The sequence below is a fragment of the Phragmites australis genome, chromosome 1 (assembly GCF_958298935.1).
Source record: "Phragmites australis chromosome 1, lpPhrAust1.1, whole genome shotgun sequence".
Classification (NCBI taxonomy): domain Eukaryota; kingdom Viridiplantae; phylum Streptophyta; class Magnoliopsida; order Poales; family Poaceae; genus Phragmites; species Phragmites australis.
In genome coordinates this window covers 32998198-33018329 of record NC_084921.1, presented here as the reverse complement: position 1 = coordinate 33018329, position 20132 = coordinate 32998198, and the positions used below count along the sequence as shown (strand labels likewise).

General features: G+C 42.7%; 1 protein-coding gene across 1 annotated transcript; it reads right to left on the bottom strand.

The window, feature by feature from the left end:
• Positions 1 to 10342: 10342 nt before the first annotated feature.
• Positions 10343 to 19545, bottom strand: LOC133915810 (SCY1-like protein 2 A). Its single transcript, XM_062359139.1, has 14 exons — positions 18906 to 19545; positions 17952 to 18056; positions 17304 to 17414; positions 16619 to 16801; positions 16316 to 16442; positions 16111 to 16172; positions 15778 to 15864; positions 15179 to 15265; positions 13699 to 13812; positions 13391 to 13519; positions 13111 to 13173; positions 12300 to 12461; positions 12076 to 12194; positions 10343 to 11999 (listed from the first exon to the last, which is right to left on the bottom strand). The coding sequence occupies exons 1-14, from the start codon at positions 19395 to 19397 to the stop codon at positions 10937 to 10939; spliced, it is 2904 nt and encodes a 967-aa protein (XP_062215123.1). The 5' UTR covers positions 19398 to 19545; the 3' UTR covers positions 10343 to 10936.
• Between the last annotated feature and the right edge of the window lie 587 nt (positions 19546 to 20132).

The window sequence follows — 20132 nt, the reverse complement described above, 5'->3', positions numbered from 1 at the left end:
ATGCTCCTCTTCTACATTAGGCATTCCCGGAAGACGCATGATTGATCAACAAAGAAATCCCACACTTCTTAGTGATGCATATGCTCTTCGACGGGGGTGTGATGCCTAGTTTGCGTAGAAGACGATGAAGATCAGGGAACCTAAGGGGTACAAGGGCGCCCTTTACTATTCTACCTGAAAATGACAAGGCCGATGAGGACGATGATTTCATCCCACCAATGCCTCGACGTTCCAGCAGCCATACAGGAGAAGGTTCAACGAACACTACAAGAGGATGTTCACACACCACATCGACATGGTATCCAACCAACAACGAAATAGTACGTGCTCCTACTGTGATAGCTCAAGATGACGACGATGACGATAATTTCATGCCACCTCGACCCCTTCCTCCGAGGCCTCCATCTCCGGAGGACACTGATGATCGTGAAGATGATGTTGGATTTGCTTGTACCCGTCCTCACAACTTCCAACCACCACCTCGGAGGCGACAAACATCTTACCTTGATAGCCTTGACTGGCACAATTGGCATTCTTTCGCTAATTTATGTCGTCACTTTCCACCGCCATCTTGAGACGATCAATGATACAAGGGTGAATGTTGTGCATGTTCAAACATACCTAAGTGTTAAGGCTGCCCACCGCCTTAGAGACTACATGCATGGTGAATTACGAATTTTGAAATGTACAATTAAATTAGCAAATAATTTCAAATTTTGTTGGAAGTTGGCAATTACATGAAATGACAACACATCGGCAAATAATTTTAAATTTTGTTGAAATTTGCCAGTTACATGAAGTGCCAACACACCGGCATCAAATGACAGTTAAATTAGCAAATAATTTCAAATTTAGTTGAAAGTTACCAATTACATGAAATAACAACATGCCAATATCAAATGACAGAATCAAACCGTAGCCATCCACGACCATATTTGGTAATTACATAAAATAACAACACGCGCAAAAAAAAAAGCAACAATTTTGTCAGGAAATAGTCATATTCGGCACACTATGTGCTGAATATGGCACTGTTGCCCGTATTCGGCACACCGTGTGCCGAATACAGGTGATTTTTGGCACATGGTATGCCGAATATGGGCAACAGTGCCGTATTCAGCACATGGTGTGCCAAAAATGACTTTTTCGGTACACCGTGTACCGAAAATAGATTTTTGGTATACCGTGTGCCAAATACAGATGCTAAATTAGTAAATACGACTATATGATATCTATTTCGGCAAATACACTCATATATGTTGCCTAATTTTGGATTTTTGCCTAGTTTCGATTATTTAGATTTTACAAAATAATGATGTAAGTAATAATTATAGCTAATTAGAAACTTTATTAAATAGATGGATGGTTAATTAGTTTAAATTGGTTAGTTTGCTTAGGAGCAATATTAAATAAACGTATTGTTAGGTGATCATCGGTGTCGATAGTTTTGTTAGAGTTTTGATAACTAGAAGTACAGTTTTTCGGTATTAACATTGGATATATTTTCGGATGTTTCCAGGGATGTCCGATAAATTATATTTTCAGATATATTATGGTGAAAGTCAAATTAGTTATGGTCCTAGCGGTGTAGATCTCGTCTGGATTTCAGCATGTCGTTAAGGGACTTAGTAGAGCTAATGAGAGGACTATAGTGGGCGTATGTAAGTGGCTGATACGTCATTTTCAACTAGATCCCCAGCAACATGAGCTTAAGCTGAGAGCTGTGCTAAGTCGTGCTACTCGGGGGTACTTTGGGGAGCTCGTCTCGATTAATGTGACATCTACTTGGAGGCAGTATGTAGATATATCATGTGAATATAGTCTCCCTCTTGTGCTGCTAGTTGAGGCGTACCAGAAGGTTCCAACAGAGATAAACATTATGGAAGCAGTAGCAGGAACAAGTCAGACAGTGGTGGATGAAGCAGACCCAACAACTGTGGGGGACAAACAAGATGTTGGGGATGTGCGTGCGATGCAACCGAGGGGTGTAGACGATGTGAGGGAGCACATCTCTAGCATAATTGAAGAGATGGAGATGGAAGATCAAGAGCTGGAGGAAGCCATTGCCGATGAGGATTCATCCGACGAGGAGGGAAATGCTCATGTTCCTGCAGAGTGGAAGAATCAGGAATTTTCAAAGCTAGTGGTCAGTGAGGCTCATCTGACACCATAGGAATATTATGAGAATGAGGTGTCCCAGGGTGCTATGTACCTTAGTAAGGAGACTATTATTGATGCAGTGAAATTCTGGTCGATGTCTCTTCGGATGCAGTTCAAGGTTGTGAAGTCGAGCAAAAGGGAGTACGACGTCAAGTGTTTGGTGCCTGATTGTCCGTGGTGGGTGCACGGGGGAAGTGGGTTGACTACTGGGAGTGCTCAATAGTTAGGGAGCATAACTATCACATTGAGAAAATATAGTTCTCTCAACGGAACCTGTCATCTGCTTTTGTTGACATTGTTATGTACAGAGAGATTGTGGACAACCTAAATTATGAGACATGATCAATAATCTGTGCTATTGAGAAAATGTTCCAGTACACAATAAACTATGCCAAGGCATGGAAGGTGAAACAAAAGGCTATTGAGATGAGGTTTGGGACATACGAAGATTCATATGACAACCTACCACGTTAACTAGCCACAATATGTGCAAGAAACCTTGGAAGTTACTTTGACATCAAGCATTACCCCTCGACTGATGTGAAGTATAGCGGGAAGCGAGTATTGCAGCGTGCTTTATTTGCATTTGCAACAACCATCAAGGCATTTAGACAATGTCGACCCATCATTTGCTTCAACGGGACGTTACTCACTGGGAAATATAAAGGACAGATATTGTCTGTAATTGCGGTAGACCAAGTCCTGCCTCTGGGGTTTGCCTTCATGGAGAGTGAGAACAGGGAGAGCTAGTATTGGTTCCTTGCGCGGGTGAAGCATGTTATTATTCTGGACCGGCCTGATGTATGTTTGATTCATGATAGACATGCAGGGCTATTACAGGCTTTGCTGGATACACAATAGGGCAGTGTTCGATGGTGTGTAAGAGCAAAGTGGCCTGACTTGAAGAGCAGGTGGTGCATGAGGCATATAGGTGCAAACTTTTATAGACAATTTAAAAGCAAGGACTTGATGAATCTTTTTAAGAAATTATGCAGCCAAAACTAGCAGAGAAAGTTCAACACCCTATGGGCAAGACTAGACGAACTAACTACGAAGCAGACAGCTAAGCTAGGAGACACATGAAATGACTCGATTGCTTTTGTACCCATCCCAACAGATACTCCCCAGATAGTAAGGAAGTCAATGTCAATTGTTAGGATTTTTTCTCAGTAGATACAAAATGAGCCAAGAGAGAAATGGGCATCAATGTATAACATTGGAGGGACAAGGTATGGGATAATGACAACTAATTTTGCTGAGATCTACAACTGGTCATGCGGGGTATGAGATCCCTCCCACTTGTTGGAATTGTTGAAGGTATTATGCATGGGACTTGCAGATATTTCATTGATCGCTACGCAGCTGCTTCAAATGCAATGTAAGATAACCGTATACTGTATGGATCGTTGCTATGTGAGTATATAGAGAAGGCCACAAAGAAGGCACATATGCACCGCGCCAATTAGGAGGGAACTGCGAAGCACCAGTTTAGTGTCTTGTGCCGTGATAAGGGTCGTAGGGGTGGTAGACGTGAGTGCCATGTGCAAGAGTGCATGCTTAGGATTAGAACATGCATCTGTACATACCAGAAGCTACATAGGCTATGTACACACGTCATAGCTGTATGTGGAGAGCACAATATACTACCCAGATAATATGTTTCTCACTACTTTATGGCTATGACATTGTTGATACGTTTACAAGTAATTCAGATCCCTCATGAATCTATGTGCCAGACTTTGACAGGATGAAGTACACACCGGGACGTCGACAAACTCAGCAGATTCAAAACGATATGGATGAATCCAAGGCAGGTCCAAGGGTGAAGCGATACAACAAGTGCGATGAAACAGGTCACACATACAGGTATTGTCCGAAAAATACACCTGGTGTGTAGATGGGGTCATGACGACGGTCAAGTGTGAATATATTTAGCGTATCTCGATGTTATATTTGTAAGGTTTTTGCCTTACATATGTATGTTGCATTTGAACCTTACATTTGTATTTGATTGTGTACCTATATGTTGTAATATGTTCATGTAACTTTGTGTACGTGTATGTTATATGTTGTTCACGTAACTGTGTGTATATTTTCATGTAACAGATTATTTATATTCTGTTTCGATGCAGATATGACGTATCCACCGACCCCTAAGCTTCTTGACCTTGCAATGGATAAGAAGCACCATAGCTTCTTGTTTGCCGTTCACTAGACAGAGTTAGGAGTTTTCCGACCACGTGGCTCTGGGGAGCTACTTACGATCGATGATCATTGGAAGCACCGGTATATCGCTATTATCTACATATGTGCCGGTTTATTTATTTATTGCATGCTTTACATTCACTTTATATTCCAAATAGTTCAGGTTGGTAGCATCTTGACCCCTACCGTTGTGTCGTTTGGTGGAGGCCCGAGCGACAGAGAACCCTAAGGTAGTGGCGAGGCGATTCTATTTCAACCGCTCGCTGATCGCTGCACTAGTCAATCAGTGGAGGCCCAAGACCCACACTTTCCACCTACCCTGCGGCGAGATGGCTCTGACGTTGTAGGACGTAGCCTACCTGTTAGGCTTACCTTACGCCGGAGCCGCCGTTGGAGTCGTTGACATGGATGCAGACTGGATGAACGTCATGCACCAGCGGTTCGCCCCTATTCAGCAGACAGATAACACGCCCGCCTACGTGCCTGAGTTTCTATCCGATCCGCGAGGGCCCACGAAGAAATGAATCCTCCGGTTCTAGGTACCTTCCAATTTACCTTCCCATTTACTTTACGATTTCAAAGATATTTTACTCATCATCATTTGCATTACTTCAAGCCTGCATACATCCACCCGGACGCCGATGTGTACTCAGTCTCGAGGCACTTGGAGGCCTACCTGATTTGGTTTTTCGGCTGGGTTATGTTCACCAGCAGCCAAGGACACTTGGTGTTGAGGACCCTTGTTCCGTACGTGAGGTGGATCACAGATATGGAGCCCTATGATGTCCCCCAATTGAGCTAGGCCTCCGCTGTCCTAGCGGTGACGTATTGGGCCTTGTGCAACACGTGCACGAAGAAGGAGCCACAACCCACATTTGATTGGTGTCCACTATTGCTGCAGTTGTGGTCATATGAGCGATTCGTGATTGGTCGGCCCGTTGTGGATCAGTCCCCGTACCCTGAGGAATTGTACGGTGAACCAGTGGAGGACGGGCCCACCATGGGCTCGTTGTGGTGTCAACATCGGGTACGTATGAAATATAGCTATGCTTCACTTGCCACATGTTTTAATTTTGATTTCTTACTATTTTTCTCCACAACCGCACTGGGCGCACGAGTAGGCCCACAGTGCGCATGAGCTTTTTAGGTCGCAGTTCGATCGTCTGCGTCCAGAGGATGTGGTCTGGACCCCCTACAACCACTTATTGATACAAGCCTGTGCGCCTGTCGGTCTGTCTCCGTTGTGTAGGTGCGATGAGGAATATTGGCTTACGAAGAAGCCGCTTGTCTTCGACATCTACGTTGAGGAGTACTTACCCCACCGCATGATGAGACAATTCAGACGCTTCCAGGCTTTCCCCCTCATCAACGTTCACATGGTTTCGAGACATGTTCACAGGTAACTAAAATCAGATATATAATCTATAGCATTCATCTCATTTATAGTCTATCTAACGTGGTTGACTTGCAGGTATACATGAAAGGGCCAACCGGGTGGTAACCTCTGGGCAGATCGCTTGGTGCCATACGTCTCGGTGTGAGCCCATACCCTTGAGGATGTCGTCGAGGAGTCTCATCCTTTCACTGAGCCGAGCTTCGAGTAGTACCTACGATGGTACATCCCGCGTACACATACACGAGTCACCTACACCCCAGATACTGTCCAGTAGCATGTCGCTTCGACTACGGAGGCCTACTCGGGCCATTGGGATGAGGATGCTGCATTAGCAGTATGTGTAATTAACATCTCGTTTATTTATCATATAATCCTATAAGAACCACTATAAACTGAAATTCTCATTTCATGTTTGTTTCAACATGCCGATATCATATACAATATTCATAGGGACGCGACTAGAACCATGAACCACCTCACGCAAGGGATGCAGCTTAGTGCAATAGAAGTAGTGGGATTTGCCAAGCGGGTTTTTGACAAGACCGTTTAGGCCCTGAAGCTTACCTCATGCCGATACACCGCAGACTTCGCCGGTACTCCTTCCAGGTCGAGTGGGGTCCACGCAGAGTTGTCCAGGAGGTCTGGTGTGCAACGACCTCCACAGGACCAACATCCACACCGCCACCTAGACCACACCCTTCAGGCCTGGACACAACAGGTACGCATTTTTCGTACGCACAGCGGTTAGCGATATTCTTTTGTTACTGATGCATTAATTTCAAAAAATATATTAGGTGCACCTACATACTTATCGACGCTAACACCTAGACCATGCACAGTGCTGACACCTTCACCGCTCACAGACCTCTCAGGTAATGGGTGCCAATACACTGCCGCATTCAATATATTCAATAGTATATCTAATATATTCCGCAGGTTACTACGGTGATGAAACCAGGACGTCTTCATCTACACCTCAACCATTCGCACGTCCACCGTTCGGACCTCCACCGTTCACGCCCTACTTCGGCACTCACGCCTGGCCATCTACTACTGCACTTGCATACTATACAAGTATAACATTGCATTTTATACTAATACATTCATTTGCACATTTACCGTATCTAATAAATTCATCCGTTCACAGGCTCCTCGAGTGATTATACATGGATGACGGCGGCACCATCACAGTCGTAATACCCGAGTCAGGAGGATGAGCCTCGGTCAGACCCCCCCCCCCCCCCCGTTCGACCTCATGAGGGACTTCTTTGGGGCCACACCGAACTACGACGTCATCACGCGGTCCCAGTTGCCCAGTGCTCCACTTCGAACGCAGCAGACCCAGGAGGAGGCCTCGACACCTTTGATCGCTACTAGGCCTACCAGGTAGGTTGGTCCACCGGACGCCTTGACCTACTCTAGGGGCCACGTGAGGACAAACCAGCGGCAGCGGCTTCGGGACCATGATGGTGGGAACGGCCGACGGCAACGAGGGAGACAGTAGTAGGATTTTACCTTTGGTAATGTAACTTACATGTTTGTTTCATGATGCATCTTTGATTCGCGAACTAGTCTTACATTTTCAGATGTGTCTACTTTCTATGGTCTACTTACCATGTCATTACTGCATTTCTTAATCCCACGTGACCGCACGCTAGTTGCATTTCTTTAACATGTTGACTCATTCCTCGTCCTTGGCTTTGTATGAATCATTCACGACAGAGCTAAAAAAGCATTTCTTACAAAGATACTTATACACGAAGTGAACACATGACACCTCTGTCGTGAGTCTGGCTTTAGACATGAAGTGATCACACGACTCAGCTTTAACCATGAAATAACAACACCTCTGTCCTGACGTAGACTGTAGACATGAACTGACCACACGGTAGATCTTTAATCATAAATTAAATGACAATACCTCTATCTTGACACATGGAATCTTTGCCTAGCATCAATACCATAACTTTTCCATCTTTCATAGGAAATCCTATACTCCAGCCCCCAGCCAAGCCCATGCACTCAGTCCATGTACCAGCCCCCAGGCACCATAAATAATCTCACCATCATCCATGGATAGACCATTCATTCCTCACCTCTCTCAACTGTAATATCTTCCTCAGCTCCACCAAGCCCACTTAAGAAACATTGGGGATTTTCATTCCCCAGGGGGTCGAACCGCCGATATGCTTCTGTGGTGACCTTTGTAGGCTTCGCGAATCCTAGGACATCTCCTACACATATGGCCTCATGTGTGCCAACTACCAATACGACAAGCTTCAACATGGACCGTATGAGTATCCACCGGTATAGCGACATAGATCGGTCATGTGGCACTTTACACATCTTGTTCCATACGATTTCATGCACTATTTTACTAATCTCACATCTTATTTTATTTGTCCAGTCTCCTCCATCTATCCGTGACTTCATTGAATGGCTCGACATAGAGCAAAATAAAGACCAGAAGCGGTGGGTCAATATGAGCATACGATGGAGGAGGGAAACGTACGAACACCGGGAATACGAGCAACAGCAGGAGGAACTACGGCTGAAGCGGTAGGAGGAGGAGCGTATGAGGAAGGCAGCGCAGGAGCTCGTCGCGGGTCAAGCACACGAAGCAGAGAGGGCAAGAAAGCGGGAGAGGGCCCGTCACGCTAAGGTGGGTGGCCCCGATACCTTGAGAAAGGATAAATATCCTAGGTGTACTCAGTAGAGAGCATCTGCTGTAATCCGGCATATTTTCACTCACTAAGTCATGTTAGGATTAGCAGCGGCACGCTATTAGGTTGGTCTTTAGGCATACCGTACATGCCAACGTTCGTTGTCATCGTGTCTTTATGGTTAGGGTCCATTCGTGTACCAATGACAAACCCAATGTTCCATGTAATATTTATCACCATATGTAACCTCCGTACCAAATATTATGCTAATAGTGCTTCATAACTACAATTGTTCAAAAAATTAGATTTTGTATCCTCCCAATATTACGTCACTAAAAAATTATTCATACAATTTTACATCAAATAAATAAACAAATATCGATAAATTTAAATTGATCCAAAATTTCTAAAAAGTAACTACTCTGTGATGCTGTTTTGATCACTTTTTACACAACTAATATTTTTCATCGAATAAATATACACTATTTTTCAAATTGACGTATACAAAAGTTAAATTAAAAAACAAATTTCTAAGTGGTGGGGCTCACCGCCCACTGAGAGGGCTGTAAGGTACGGTACGGGCGCGGGGAGGGCCTTACCCGCCCTCTGACAGGGCGGTAAGGAATGACGCTGCCACCGTGTTATCCTTACCGTCCTCTAAAAGGGTTACAGCCTTTTCAAAAAGCGGTAGACATCTATTTGCGCAAATCTTACCGTCAGAAGTCTGTTTATTTAAATATTAGATATAAAAATATTAAAAAAACTCATGTAGGTGGAGCCGTCGAATGGAGTCATGGATTTTACTTCTAGCTGGGTCACTGGAGCAGTGGGGCGCCGGACGTGGGCTTGGCCATTCGATGGGCTGTTGGATTATTGGGCTCGGTGTCAGGGGTGAGGGGCCATGTGCCGACCGTTGGAACCTAGTGGCTGTAGGATACTACATATACTAAATTTTATTTATAAAATTTTGAATGTAGATCTGTACATCTATGTCCGGTAATGGCCTCGGCCCTGATAAGGCCATTCACTTGTAAGCCATTTCACTAGTGTATTTTCGATGGATCCGTCCATTCATCCGTCCCCTGTGCAGCCTCACGTTGGCTGTTGCGTAGGGTGTAAGTTTTGTACTTTTTGGTTATTAAGTTAACTAAAAATTAAAAAATAAATTAAAGATTTACTCCCACCTAATTAAGAGTATGTTTGATAAAGCTCTAACTCTAAGGATTTCTGAAGCTAGATATAACTTTAGAAATTTATAGAGCTAAAATTATTTTGTTTTATTTTAATTTTAAATTAATATTTAAATTATTTTATTTTAACCTATAAACTCAAGATTTGATGGGAGCTAGGAGTTAGAACCCGGCCAGATAAAATAAAAGTTAAGGAAGAAAACAGGATTTGTTCCTCTGGGTCAGGCCGTTTCCTTAGCGCAAAAGTAAAAAGAAAATTAAACCAACTGATGATCCAGAACTACTACGTAATGAGTGAGAGGCAAGAACTGGCTGGCCATCATCGTGTGCTGTTCTCTCCTGGCTCTGCATGCTTCTGACTTCCGAGATACGTATTATTGCAGTGGGTGAAGGCCAGCTTGCCATTCAAATATTTTAACTTTCCTGAGCCATTTATCTCCTGGTGCTCATCGAACTGAGAAATATTCCTGCCATGTGCCGTCCAACCAGAAATGCATTATACACTCTGCGTGGTACAGAAGGCTGTAGCAAATTCAAATGCTCGGTGCTCTCCAGTGCATGCATGGGTAACAGCACTGTAGCCAGCGGCAATTCAGTACATGGTCAACACCAGAGATTGGCAATTCATCTGACACAAGAGTCCAGCCGATGATAGTTTGTCTGCATGATCATAGATCTTCAAATCAGGTTAAATAAAAACAACTCAAACCAGGCGTAGTTACAAACAGTGAAGCCAAAGTGCAAATACGCATATTCACTTTAAACATCTGTGATATATTACAAGAATGGATTTATCGACAACACCTTGTTCGGCAGAATTGAAGAAAGGCCTTAATTAGTTTGGACGACTACACAATATGGCCTGTCCAGAATAAACGAATTACATGATGTTGGGAGGTATAGAGTAGGAGTACACAGGCTGGGTCCATCTATAAGGCCCATTAGACATGGCGGTACGTTCTGAGCATTCAAAACTTTACAACCCAGATAAACATGTCGACTATATTCATGAGCTCTACAAGCTACAGCCGAGTTTGGACAGAGGTATACACAACAATATTTATTCTGTCCCACCAACCTGACACGATGGCCTCAGTGCCGAAATAATAAAAAAAAACTAAGCAAGAGAAAATGTAACCTCAGTATGGCTCCCAAGCAGCTTCTTCGGAACTATAACACCAAAGCCATCCAGCTTCAAACTGACAAGAAAATAGGCTTTCGCCACAGGCATGTCCAAGAATAGCACGATGCTCACCAGACAGAAAAGTTTGAATGTACACGTTGACATTTGCAAAAGGAAAAGAACAGGCGATCCTCTCTTACTAAAGTAAATCTAGAATAGGCTGTTGCCCTGATGAAATGTTAGAATGTGGGGGCCGTGATGCTCGGGAGAGTGCTGATTGTCCTTGATTTCTACCACGCCCTCTTCCAACAGCAGCAGATGGAGGAGGGGCAAGTTTGGGTGGGCCAGCATTATTCGTCGACAGAGACAGTGATCCAAAATCAGATTTTGGTTGCATCATGCTCTGGCCTGCACTGGAACTACTTGGATTGGAGAGACCTGCACTCAATCCTCCAGTTGGGTTTCCAAACCCTAGAGCAGAGTTGCCCTGGTTCAAATAGTTGCCAGTTGAGTTCATGCCCATTAGATTAGTCGTATTTGGTTTTGCTGACCAGCTCATTTGGTTGCTTTTCATTTGCCCTAGAGAATTGCCGCTGCCACCAGACACTATGTTTCCTGAGCTCAATCCAGAAATACTTTGAATTGTGCTTGGCGGGTGCTCGATTGCTGAAATGCTGGTAGCACTGCTAGGTTTTGGGGGCCAATTGGCAAAAGGATCAATATCATCAAGTCCATCACTAGACAGCCTTCCGGAATCACTCTCCTTGTTAACAGACAATGGAGCATTGAAGTCGGATGATGAGCTTCTTCGAGGAGGCCACTCAATGTCAACAGGAACACATGAACCAGAAGTTTGAGGTCCTGAACTGGATCCAAGGGATTGCATTGATTGAAGTGGTTGTGCAGGTGGACTTGTAGCTGCTGTAACCTGAGAGACTATGGATGGTTGCTGCTTTGTTTGAGTACTGAAATCAAAAATGAGTGTCGTGGATTGCTTTGTATTGAAGTCAAAAGGGTCTGCCAAGGGTTGCTTTGTTTGCGCACTAGAGTCAATAGAGAGAGATGGAGCACTGGTTTTCTTAGTAGAACCCCAATCTTCATCCCATGCAGGGGTGCTCTTTGCAGCTGGTATTTGTGCAGGTTGTCCCATGCCTCCTGACATTTTTGGTTCAGAATGAATCCCATTTGACAATGAAGGTGACGCTTTCACCTTTGTATTCCCGTTATCTGTAACAGTCACACCACGCTTCTCTTCAATCTTGCTGTAGAAGTAGGCAGTAGTTTAGTAGATATATTGATTGACACATGGAGAGAGTGATGCAGGATAACAAATGATACCTTGCGATTTCCTTGACAAATAACATATACTTGGCAAATTGTTGTACATTCAGTTGATGTGCTATGAGCAACGGGAAGATGAGAGGAATCACATGTTCCGCGGCAAACTCAACACCACACTGGATCAATGACAAAAGAGTTAAACCAAGTATCACAACTAGCATGGAAAAATGGTTGTTCATAATTCAGCAAGAGTAAGAAAAAAAAATATATCAAGTACTAACCTGTTTATAGATTGCATTAGCAACACCAAGTGTGCACATAAGAGTTGGCGCAGAATGGTCAACAGCTGTGCAACGTCGAATAGTCACCAAAATCTCCACTATACCTTCTTTGTCCAAGGATGGCACAAGATCTCCGAAACAGCGCAAGGCATTTACACGCACCTATGTTTGCAGTGAATAATTAAGAACATAAGAAAGTAACATAAAAATATGTGACAATATAAAGTACAGGATGATGAATTCCGAAAGTGAGGCAGGATTACCCAAGAAAGCAGCAAATATTTGCAAAAAGGTAGATAGGAAAAAAAGAGCAATACAATGATAGAACAGTAAAATGTCAGAGAGCTTACCAATCTTGATCAAGACGAATGAATTAGAACTAAGGTGGTCGATGAAGTATCACTAAACAAGTAAACATCTCTAATGCTATATATTGCTAATATTAATTAAGAAAACACAAATGTCCAGAACAACTAATTTATTACTGCACCTGTTATGCAGCATTACTAAAATTAGGGCCACTAGCAATCAATAAGAAGATGTTTGGTATAAGAGCAGATCGGAGACAGAGGACCAGTAAAGAGTTGCATGAAGAAGCTCATAATAACATAAGAAAACCATGTATTCAAAGTTACGTGGTTCCTATCCTTTTCCCTTCTTGTGTGAACCTGCTAGAACACAAATGAGACAGCAGTTTTTCATTTTACAGAACCTAGCTAATGTTATTCCCATGTTTTAGTGCATGTTCATATGATCAGAGATAATAAGTACATTGCAAAATTTAGGAGACTAAATTATGCACTGAGCATACCGCGGCAACTGTAGTCTTTAGAGCTAATCCATGTACACGTGGCAGCACAGCCTGTTTCAGTAGCTGCAAGGGAAAAAGAAAATCATTGAATGGATACATAACGTGCATGCTTTGTTCATATGCTGTAAATCATTCGGCAAGTGAGAAATCATTCAAACAATCAATTAAGAAAAAAGGAGTATCTTTTTACTAATGGTGGAAAGGAAAAAAATTGAATGATTAATTCAAAACATAAATTGAATGATCAATTTTCCTTTTAGCAAATATAATTGAGGTTAACCTTTGTGTCAAGTTGACGAGACAGTGGCACTGTTCGACGCAGAACTTCTTCCTGTAGCCGGGGATCAGTGTCATCATAAGCTCGTACAAGCATTGGAAGAATGTGTGATATCAAATGTTCCTGTGTGGCCTGCACGAGAACAAATTTAATTTTGTCACAAAGCCCAATGAAAAAAAAGGAAAAAGATCCAATTACTAAACTATTTGTTAGCAAAGATCCTGTGGGTTAAGACCACCATTTTGCTCAATATAAAATAACCCAAAGGAATAACAGAACCAGTTGATATTCCATAAAATAACCCCAGTTACCTTGTTAATAATGAGATCGGCATGCTTAACAAGCAAAAGAAGCGTTTCGCCTGATGCTGAAGTGAACACTGGAACGAGTGCAGGCAGCGTTGAAAGCTCAAAGTCACCTTTGTCCTGCAATTGAGCAGAAAGTAACCATTTTTTCAGAATTGTTAGAATAAAAGAAATCACCACATAACAGCATGAAATGTGTTTGCTTTCAAAAACTCTGAATACCAACGAAATTTGTGATATTATACAACAACAACAAATCCTTTGTCCCAAGCAAGTTGGGGTAGGCTAGAGATAAAACCCACAAGATCCAATGAAAAAGATGATGATAAAACAATAATAAATAAAGGTACTAGTTATAGTAAAAAAATAAAAATAATAACGGTACAAGGAGACTGATGCATAAGTTATGATTCTAGTACGTGGATTGCTAACTTCCACACGTTTCTATCCATAGATAGTTCTTTAGGGATATTCCATTCTTTCAAGTCTCTCTTTACAACCTCCTCTCATGTTAGGTTTGATTGGACCCTGCCACTCTTCATATTATCAGCGCGCCTTAGTATCCTGCTATGTAGGCGACTCTGAGTCCTCCGTTTGATATGTTCAAGCCATCTCAACTGATCTTGAACAAACTTTTCTTCAATTAGCGCTACCTCTACCATATCACGTATATCAGTATTTCGGATCCGATCCTTTCTTGTATTGCCACAAATTCATCGCAACATACGCATCTCTCCTACACTTAACTACTAGATATGTCACCTTTTAGTTGGCCAACATTCGGCGCTATACAATATCACGAGTCGAATCGCCGTCCTATAGAACTTACCTTTTAGCTTTTGTAGCAACTTTTTGTCACAGAGGATGCCAGAAGCTTGGTGCCATTTCATCCATCCGGCTTTGATTCTATGACCGACATCTTCATCGATATCACCATCCCGTTGTAGCATCGATCCCAAGTATCAAAAGGTATCCTTCTTGGAAACCACCTCTCCACCAAGACTAACATCTTCTCCCTCATGCCTGGTAGTACCGAAATCGCACCTCATATACTAGTTTTTGGTCCTACTAAGTTTAAAGCCTTTCGATTCTAAAGTATATCTCTACAAGTCTAATTTCCTATTAACCCCTATCTTACTCTCGTCAACTAGCACCACATGTCAGCAAAGAGCATACACCAAGGGATATCTCCTTGTATGTCCCTTGTGACCTCATCCATCACCAAAATAATGGAATAAAATAATTCATGATGGTAAATTTGTGGATCTTACAACAAGAATGTAATTAGGACTTTACTACAGTAAGAGGCATATTTACATGGAAAGTGCTAGCAAGATAAGCAGCAAACGTGATGTTACAGAACCATAACACGTAACTATTACCTAATAACCTGTTCAGGAAAGATGTAAGTTCATATTATTCTTCAAAGAAAGAAATTCACTTCCTGTATTAGAGAAGGATATAGATAAGAAACAGCGAAAATGACCTGAGATTCTGCTATTGTCAGAACCATGGGTAAAATCATTGGCTGCATAACCATGTTGCGCAACTCAGCACAAAGAGGTGGAAGAACCTGGTTGCAAAATGCGAGTCAGCTTTAAAATAGCCAATGTATCAACTAAAATAGTAAAGCATTCAAAGGCACACCGAAAAAAACAAAAGAACAATATTAGAATGGATCAACAAAGGAAGTTATTCAGTTTTTATATGAAGTGAAGATCAATAAATTAAGGTGTGCACGTTTTTTCCCTTCATTTCCATACTACAATCTGTAGTTGCCAGTCTCACGACATTTTGAGCAAAATAACAAGAACTCACCCAAATTAGCAATTTGCTCTGGATTGGAGCTTAATAGCAATGAGGAGATTTGAGCACAGGATGCTGGATTGAAATGAAAATTTTAAAAATGGTTTCCTTCAGTTATTACATACAATGGTGGGAAAAAATAATTTATCCATTCAATTGACCCTATGCAGGTCCCACTAGCTTCTGTGAAGCGACACACTGTATAGGCATATTACAGATAAGATCAGAAACAACATTAACTGGGAAAAAATAGAGAAAGAACTGCAGTACTGAACATACTTTATATCGAAGAACTCGGGAATCAAAATCCTTCCACATATCTGATAATGCCTTCAAAAACTCTGTCTTCTGCATATTATCTCTCTCCTGAAAAGGATTTTGCCTTAAGAACTAGAACCATCTTTAGCTACCAAATTGTTTTGTTGTCTCTTACAGACAAATACTAGTCTAGCAGACAATGCGCTTGCTGCTATCTTGGCAGGAATAACTAAAATAAACTGATCAGATCTGATTCTCAGACTGTAAAGATGCACGCTTGATATGCACAGAAATGAAACTTGCAGCCTTTGAACTTATCTAGGAAAATAAACCAAACACATAACAAATACATACAAGCAAATGGTCAAGGAAACGAAGAGCGCGCAGCCTCGTATCATCCCGGAAGAAAGAAGAGCCTATCAGACAAAAAAAAAACAGTATTTCAAAAGCATTTTCTGGAACCATAAGAGAAGCTCGTGAGTTGCCTCACAAATTGGATACCCAAAAACTCCTTTGCGTAGATATACCCTGAAATGAGGAAAAGGGAGGTGATACTCACCTGTGAAGGCCATAGCACTAGGGCGTGATACTGCATCCATTGATAGCATCCTTTGCAAATCCGCAACTAAATCAGCAGGAATATTAGAAAAGGCTTCACTTGTTAAATACGTCAAGGAGTTCATGTACTGCAAGGATAGGGAAAACATTAGCATAAGTTCTGCAGATACAATATGAACAAATGGTCCACTTGCAGACTAAAGGAAAAAAATGTGTAAAATCTGCAGTTCAGACTTCAGACCAGTGACGCAAAAAGAACAAAATTTTGTTTGGGTAAATGCTATCATCCAGAATCCACACATACCATCCTAACATTGTTATGGCAGTTCAGAAGGGGTCTCCGAGCAATCAGGTGGTAAGCCAGGCATCCAAAACTAAATATGTCACAAGCAGAGCCAACTTTCGAATCTCCACTTCGGACCAATTCTGGTGCAGTGTAATTCAACGATGGTTGAAGAGGTAAAGCTGTATCCTCAACATCATAGTCCTAAAAAGAAACCAAGCAGATTAAACGGTGACAATTCAAAGCTTTGACCTGCTAAAACAAGCAGGGTTCAGAAAACAGGTTCTATAAACCACAGGTAGTGTTGGCTAATAACATAATTGTGGAGTATTGTGATAAAAATTAAGGACAGGTCTGTGGTCTGCATCATATATACCCTTTACAAAGTTCAGCAATAATATTTGTGCTATGCGCGATCACCATATACAACATTAGTGGAATACGTTTAACAAGTAATATTGAAAAGAAAAATTCATGCCTAGAAGAAATTCTATGCCAGAGAAATATGTGTCACGCAGAACTACAGGCCAAATCTGAACCTACTTGACTAGAAAAAATCATTACAAAGTTCTACTGGAATATTTCTGACTTTCTGTTACAGCTCCAAAGGAAGGATACAAATTAGTCAGTATACCCAAAATGGTAAAACGAATCTGCAAATTAAAAACCACCAAAATGCCATACTAAGTGTAAAGTACTTACTAACCGAATAATGGAATTGCTGTGATGATGTCAAAGCACCTGTGGATTGGTCAACAGAAAGAGCAAAACCGAATCCACCAAGCTTCCAAGATCCGCTTGAAGTTATAAAGATGGTCTGCAAAAGAGTCAAGCTTATTTGTGTAGAACTTACATATTGGCATAATGAATAACAAACATGCCACACCAAAGTCAAGGCAGGAGCAGGATAATAAAGAATAAAAATTAATAAGGTAATCTGCAGAATCACTTGCAGGTATATTCGATTTCATGTGCTACCAAGCCATCAGTGCAGAAAGAAACATACATTGATTAGTTCCATATAAAGGGGAAAGTGCGGAAAACCAATTTGAGAAATATTTTGTGCACAGCGAAGAATCATGTTTGTTTAGCAACTGAGTGCAAGTAAAAAACTACATGATATAATGCACAGCTAGCCTAGACAACAGCATGACATTTATGAACTTGGCCTTAGATTCATCAAAGGGGACTTCATGGTAAAGCAGAATAGTTGGACGAGTGCACTAAAAGGAATATAAAATGACAGGTGTACAGGACTGTAATGGGCACATGGCAGAGCATATCAATTATCTATTCAATAACAGAAAACAAACAAGCAGAAACTATAAGCAGAAGAAAGGTGTTGTATTGTAACCTCGGGTGATATAGCTCGATGGGCAAGATGGGCATTGCTATGAAGAAAATCCAATGTCTCTGCAACTTGTAGCAATCCATGTTTAATTTCCAGTAGCCCCATTTCCTGAAACGCATAAAAAATTAGCAAACCACAGTACAATTGAGAAACATGATTACAAGATCATGCTTTGGATGTCTCAACAATTATCATGCACCACTGCAGAGACAGAAATCTAAGTGAGATAAATTCCACAAGCACCCAATAGAACTGAGAATATTTCTGACTTCACTGATATGAGCTGACAAACTCCAACTCCAAGAAATGCAACATGATAAACTAAATATTCAGAATGGAAAATTCGCTACAACCTAACATTCTACCGTCACGATCAGAAATAATCCTGGTCACTTCTACGGTCCTACCAAAAGCCACAATTGTGTAACGAATGAGATCAAACAAACCGTCAAGATTTTTACAAATCAGTGCATTAGAAGCAACATAATGGTGTAACTGCCCAGAAACCATTAGAAACTTTGATACATTGGCCCAACTAAAGAATGAAATATTTGAACAAAGGATTGTTGTAAACTTCTAGAAGTACAAATGGCCCCACTTGGTGAATTTTCTGGATATGACAGCCAAATGTTGCGTTAGAAATGTGAGTGGCACCTTCTTAGAGCATACGTGTGTAATTCTATGGCATATGTTGGTAAATAATGGCTCAAATAGATAAAATTGCCAGTTTTCCACTCTCATACCAAAACTAATCACCTTAACGTGCTAGCTAGCCGGTATGAGTACAGTAGTAACAATTAAAAAGTAACTGGTAAGCAGCGACCATGCCTAAACTACTACTGTCTTTCAATCAGATCAGCATCCCAAGCTTTAGCCTTCCTAGTAGCAAATTAATTGCGAAGGACCAAAGCGATAGTAGCATACATACACACGAGGAATCAAATAAGAAGGCCTTACCATGCCCTTGAGCTCCTTGGGGACCTTGCCGACGTTATCGAGGCACCCGAGCGCGTTGGCTACGGACGCAAAGACGGGCTCGGTAGCCATGGCCATGGCGGCCTTGGTCTCGTCGAGCGCCTGCACGACGTGGAGCACGCCCGGGTGCCGCAGGCGCACGAGCCGCGCCGCGTCGGCGCGGACGAGGTCGAGGAAGGCGTCCTCTGCCGCCTTCGAGAGCCCCGCCCGCGCCCGCGCCTCGGCGAGCGCGCGCTTGTCGAGCACCCAGACGGAGACGACAGGGTAGGGCGCCGACGGCGCGCCTTCCCGCGGCCGAGCCGTGTAGATCCGCCACGCGAGCCCGGGCCCGCCCGAGCCGGCCTGGTCGAGGAGCTCGTAGTCCTGCAGCGGCCGCGGGCCCGTCACTTCCTGCACCGTCGTCGTCACCGTCTTCTCGATCACCGCCGACGCTTTCGCCAGCGCCTGCGTCAGCGTCTTCATGTTCAGCGCCATCGCCCCACGCGGCCGCTGCCGCCGGCGAGATCTGGGAAGCCCAGGGCGCGGTGGATTTCCTCGAGGGAGGAGACGCCCGATCGGGCGGTCGGTCGGTCGCTGCGCGTGTTTGGTAATTTACGGGCGTTTTTTCTTCGTTTCTGGGAGCTTTTAATCGACTTTTTTTTTAAGGGAAGCGGCTCGTGCCATGTGAGGACCGCGAGCGAGGAGGATCCTCTTACTTGTCTTCGCAAAGTGACCGAAATGTACAGTAATATAAGTATAAGTGAATAATATCTTATCATTATTTACTGTAGTAAAAATATCGTGACGATTCTACTGTTTATAGAGGTACTGTAGCAGATAATCTAGTGCATCCGTTCCCGATCTAACAGTTCAAAAACGCTAATATTATGATACTGTTCATCCCTCTGATTCCGAGCGAGGATACTCTCGCTGCTAAGGGGAGGTGCTGAGGTAAGGTCACTGTTAATTGGACACTGATTGGTGATCTAATTTTTACTAGGTTATACTGGTTGTTAGGTTCGCTCGTGTGCCGATGTCAGTCAGCGCAGTGGGAAGCGGTTGACGAGGATGGCGCGCAGCGTGCTGGGCAGGCGGGCGTGCGAGTCAGAGGCGAAATGCGGGAGCGGGATTTTCGGGAGTAAAATACATGCAAGCGGAGTAGTAGAGATTTAGTGGCATAAGATGGATAATTTCTGCGAAGTTTAAAAGTAGTTTGCAGGATTTGAGACA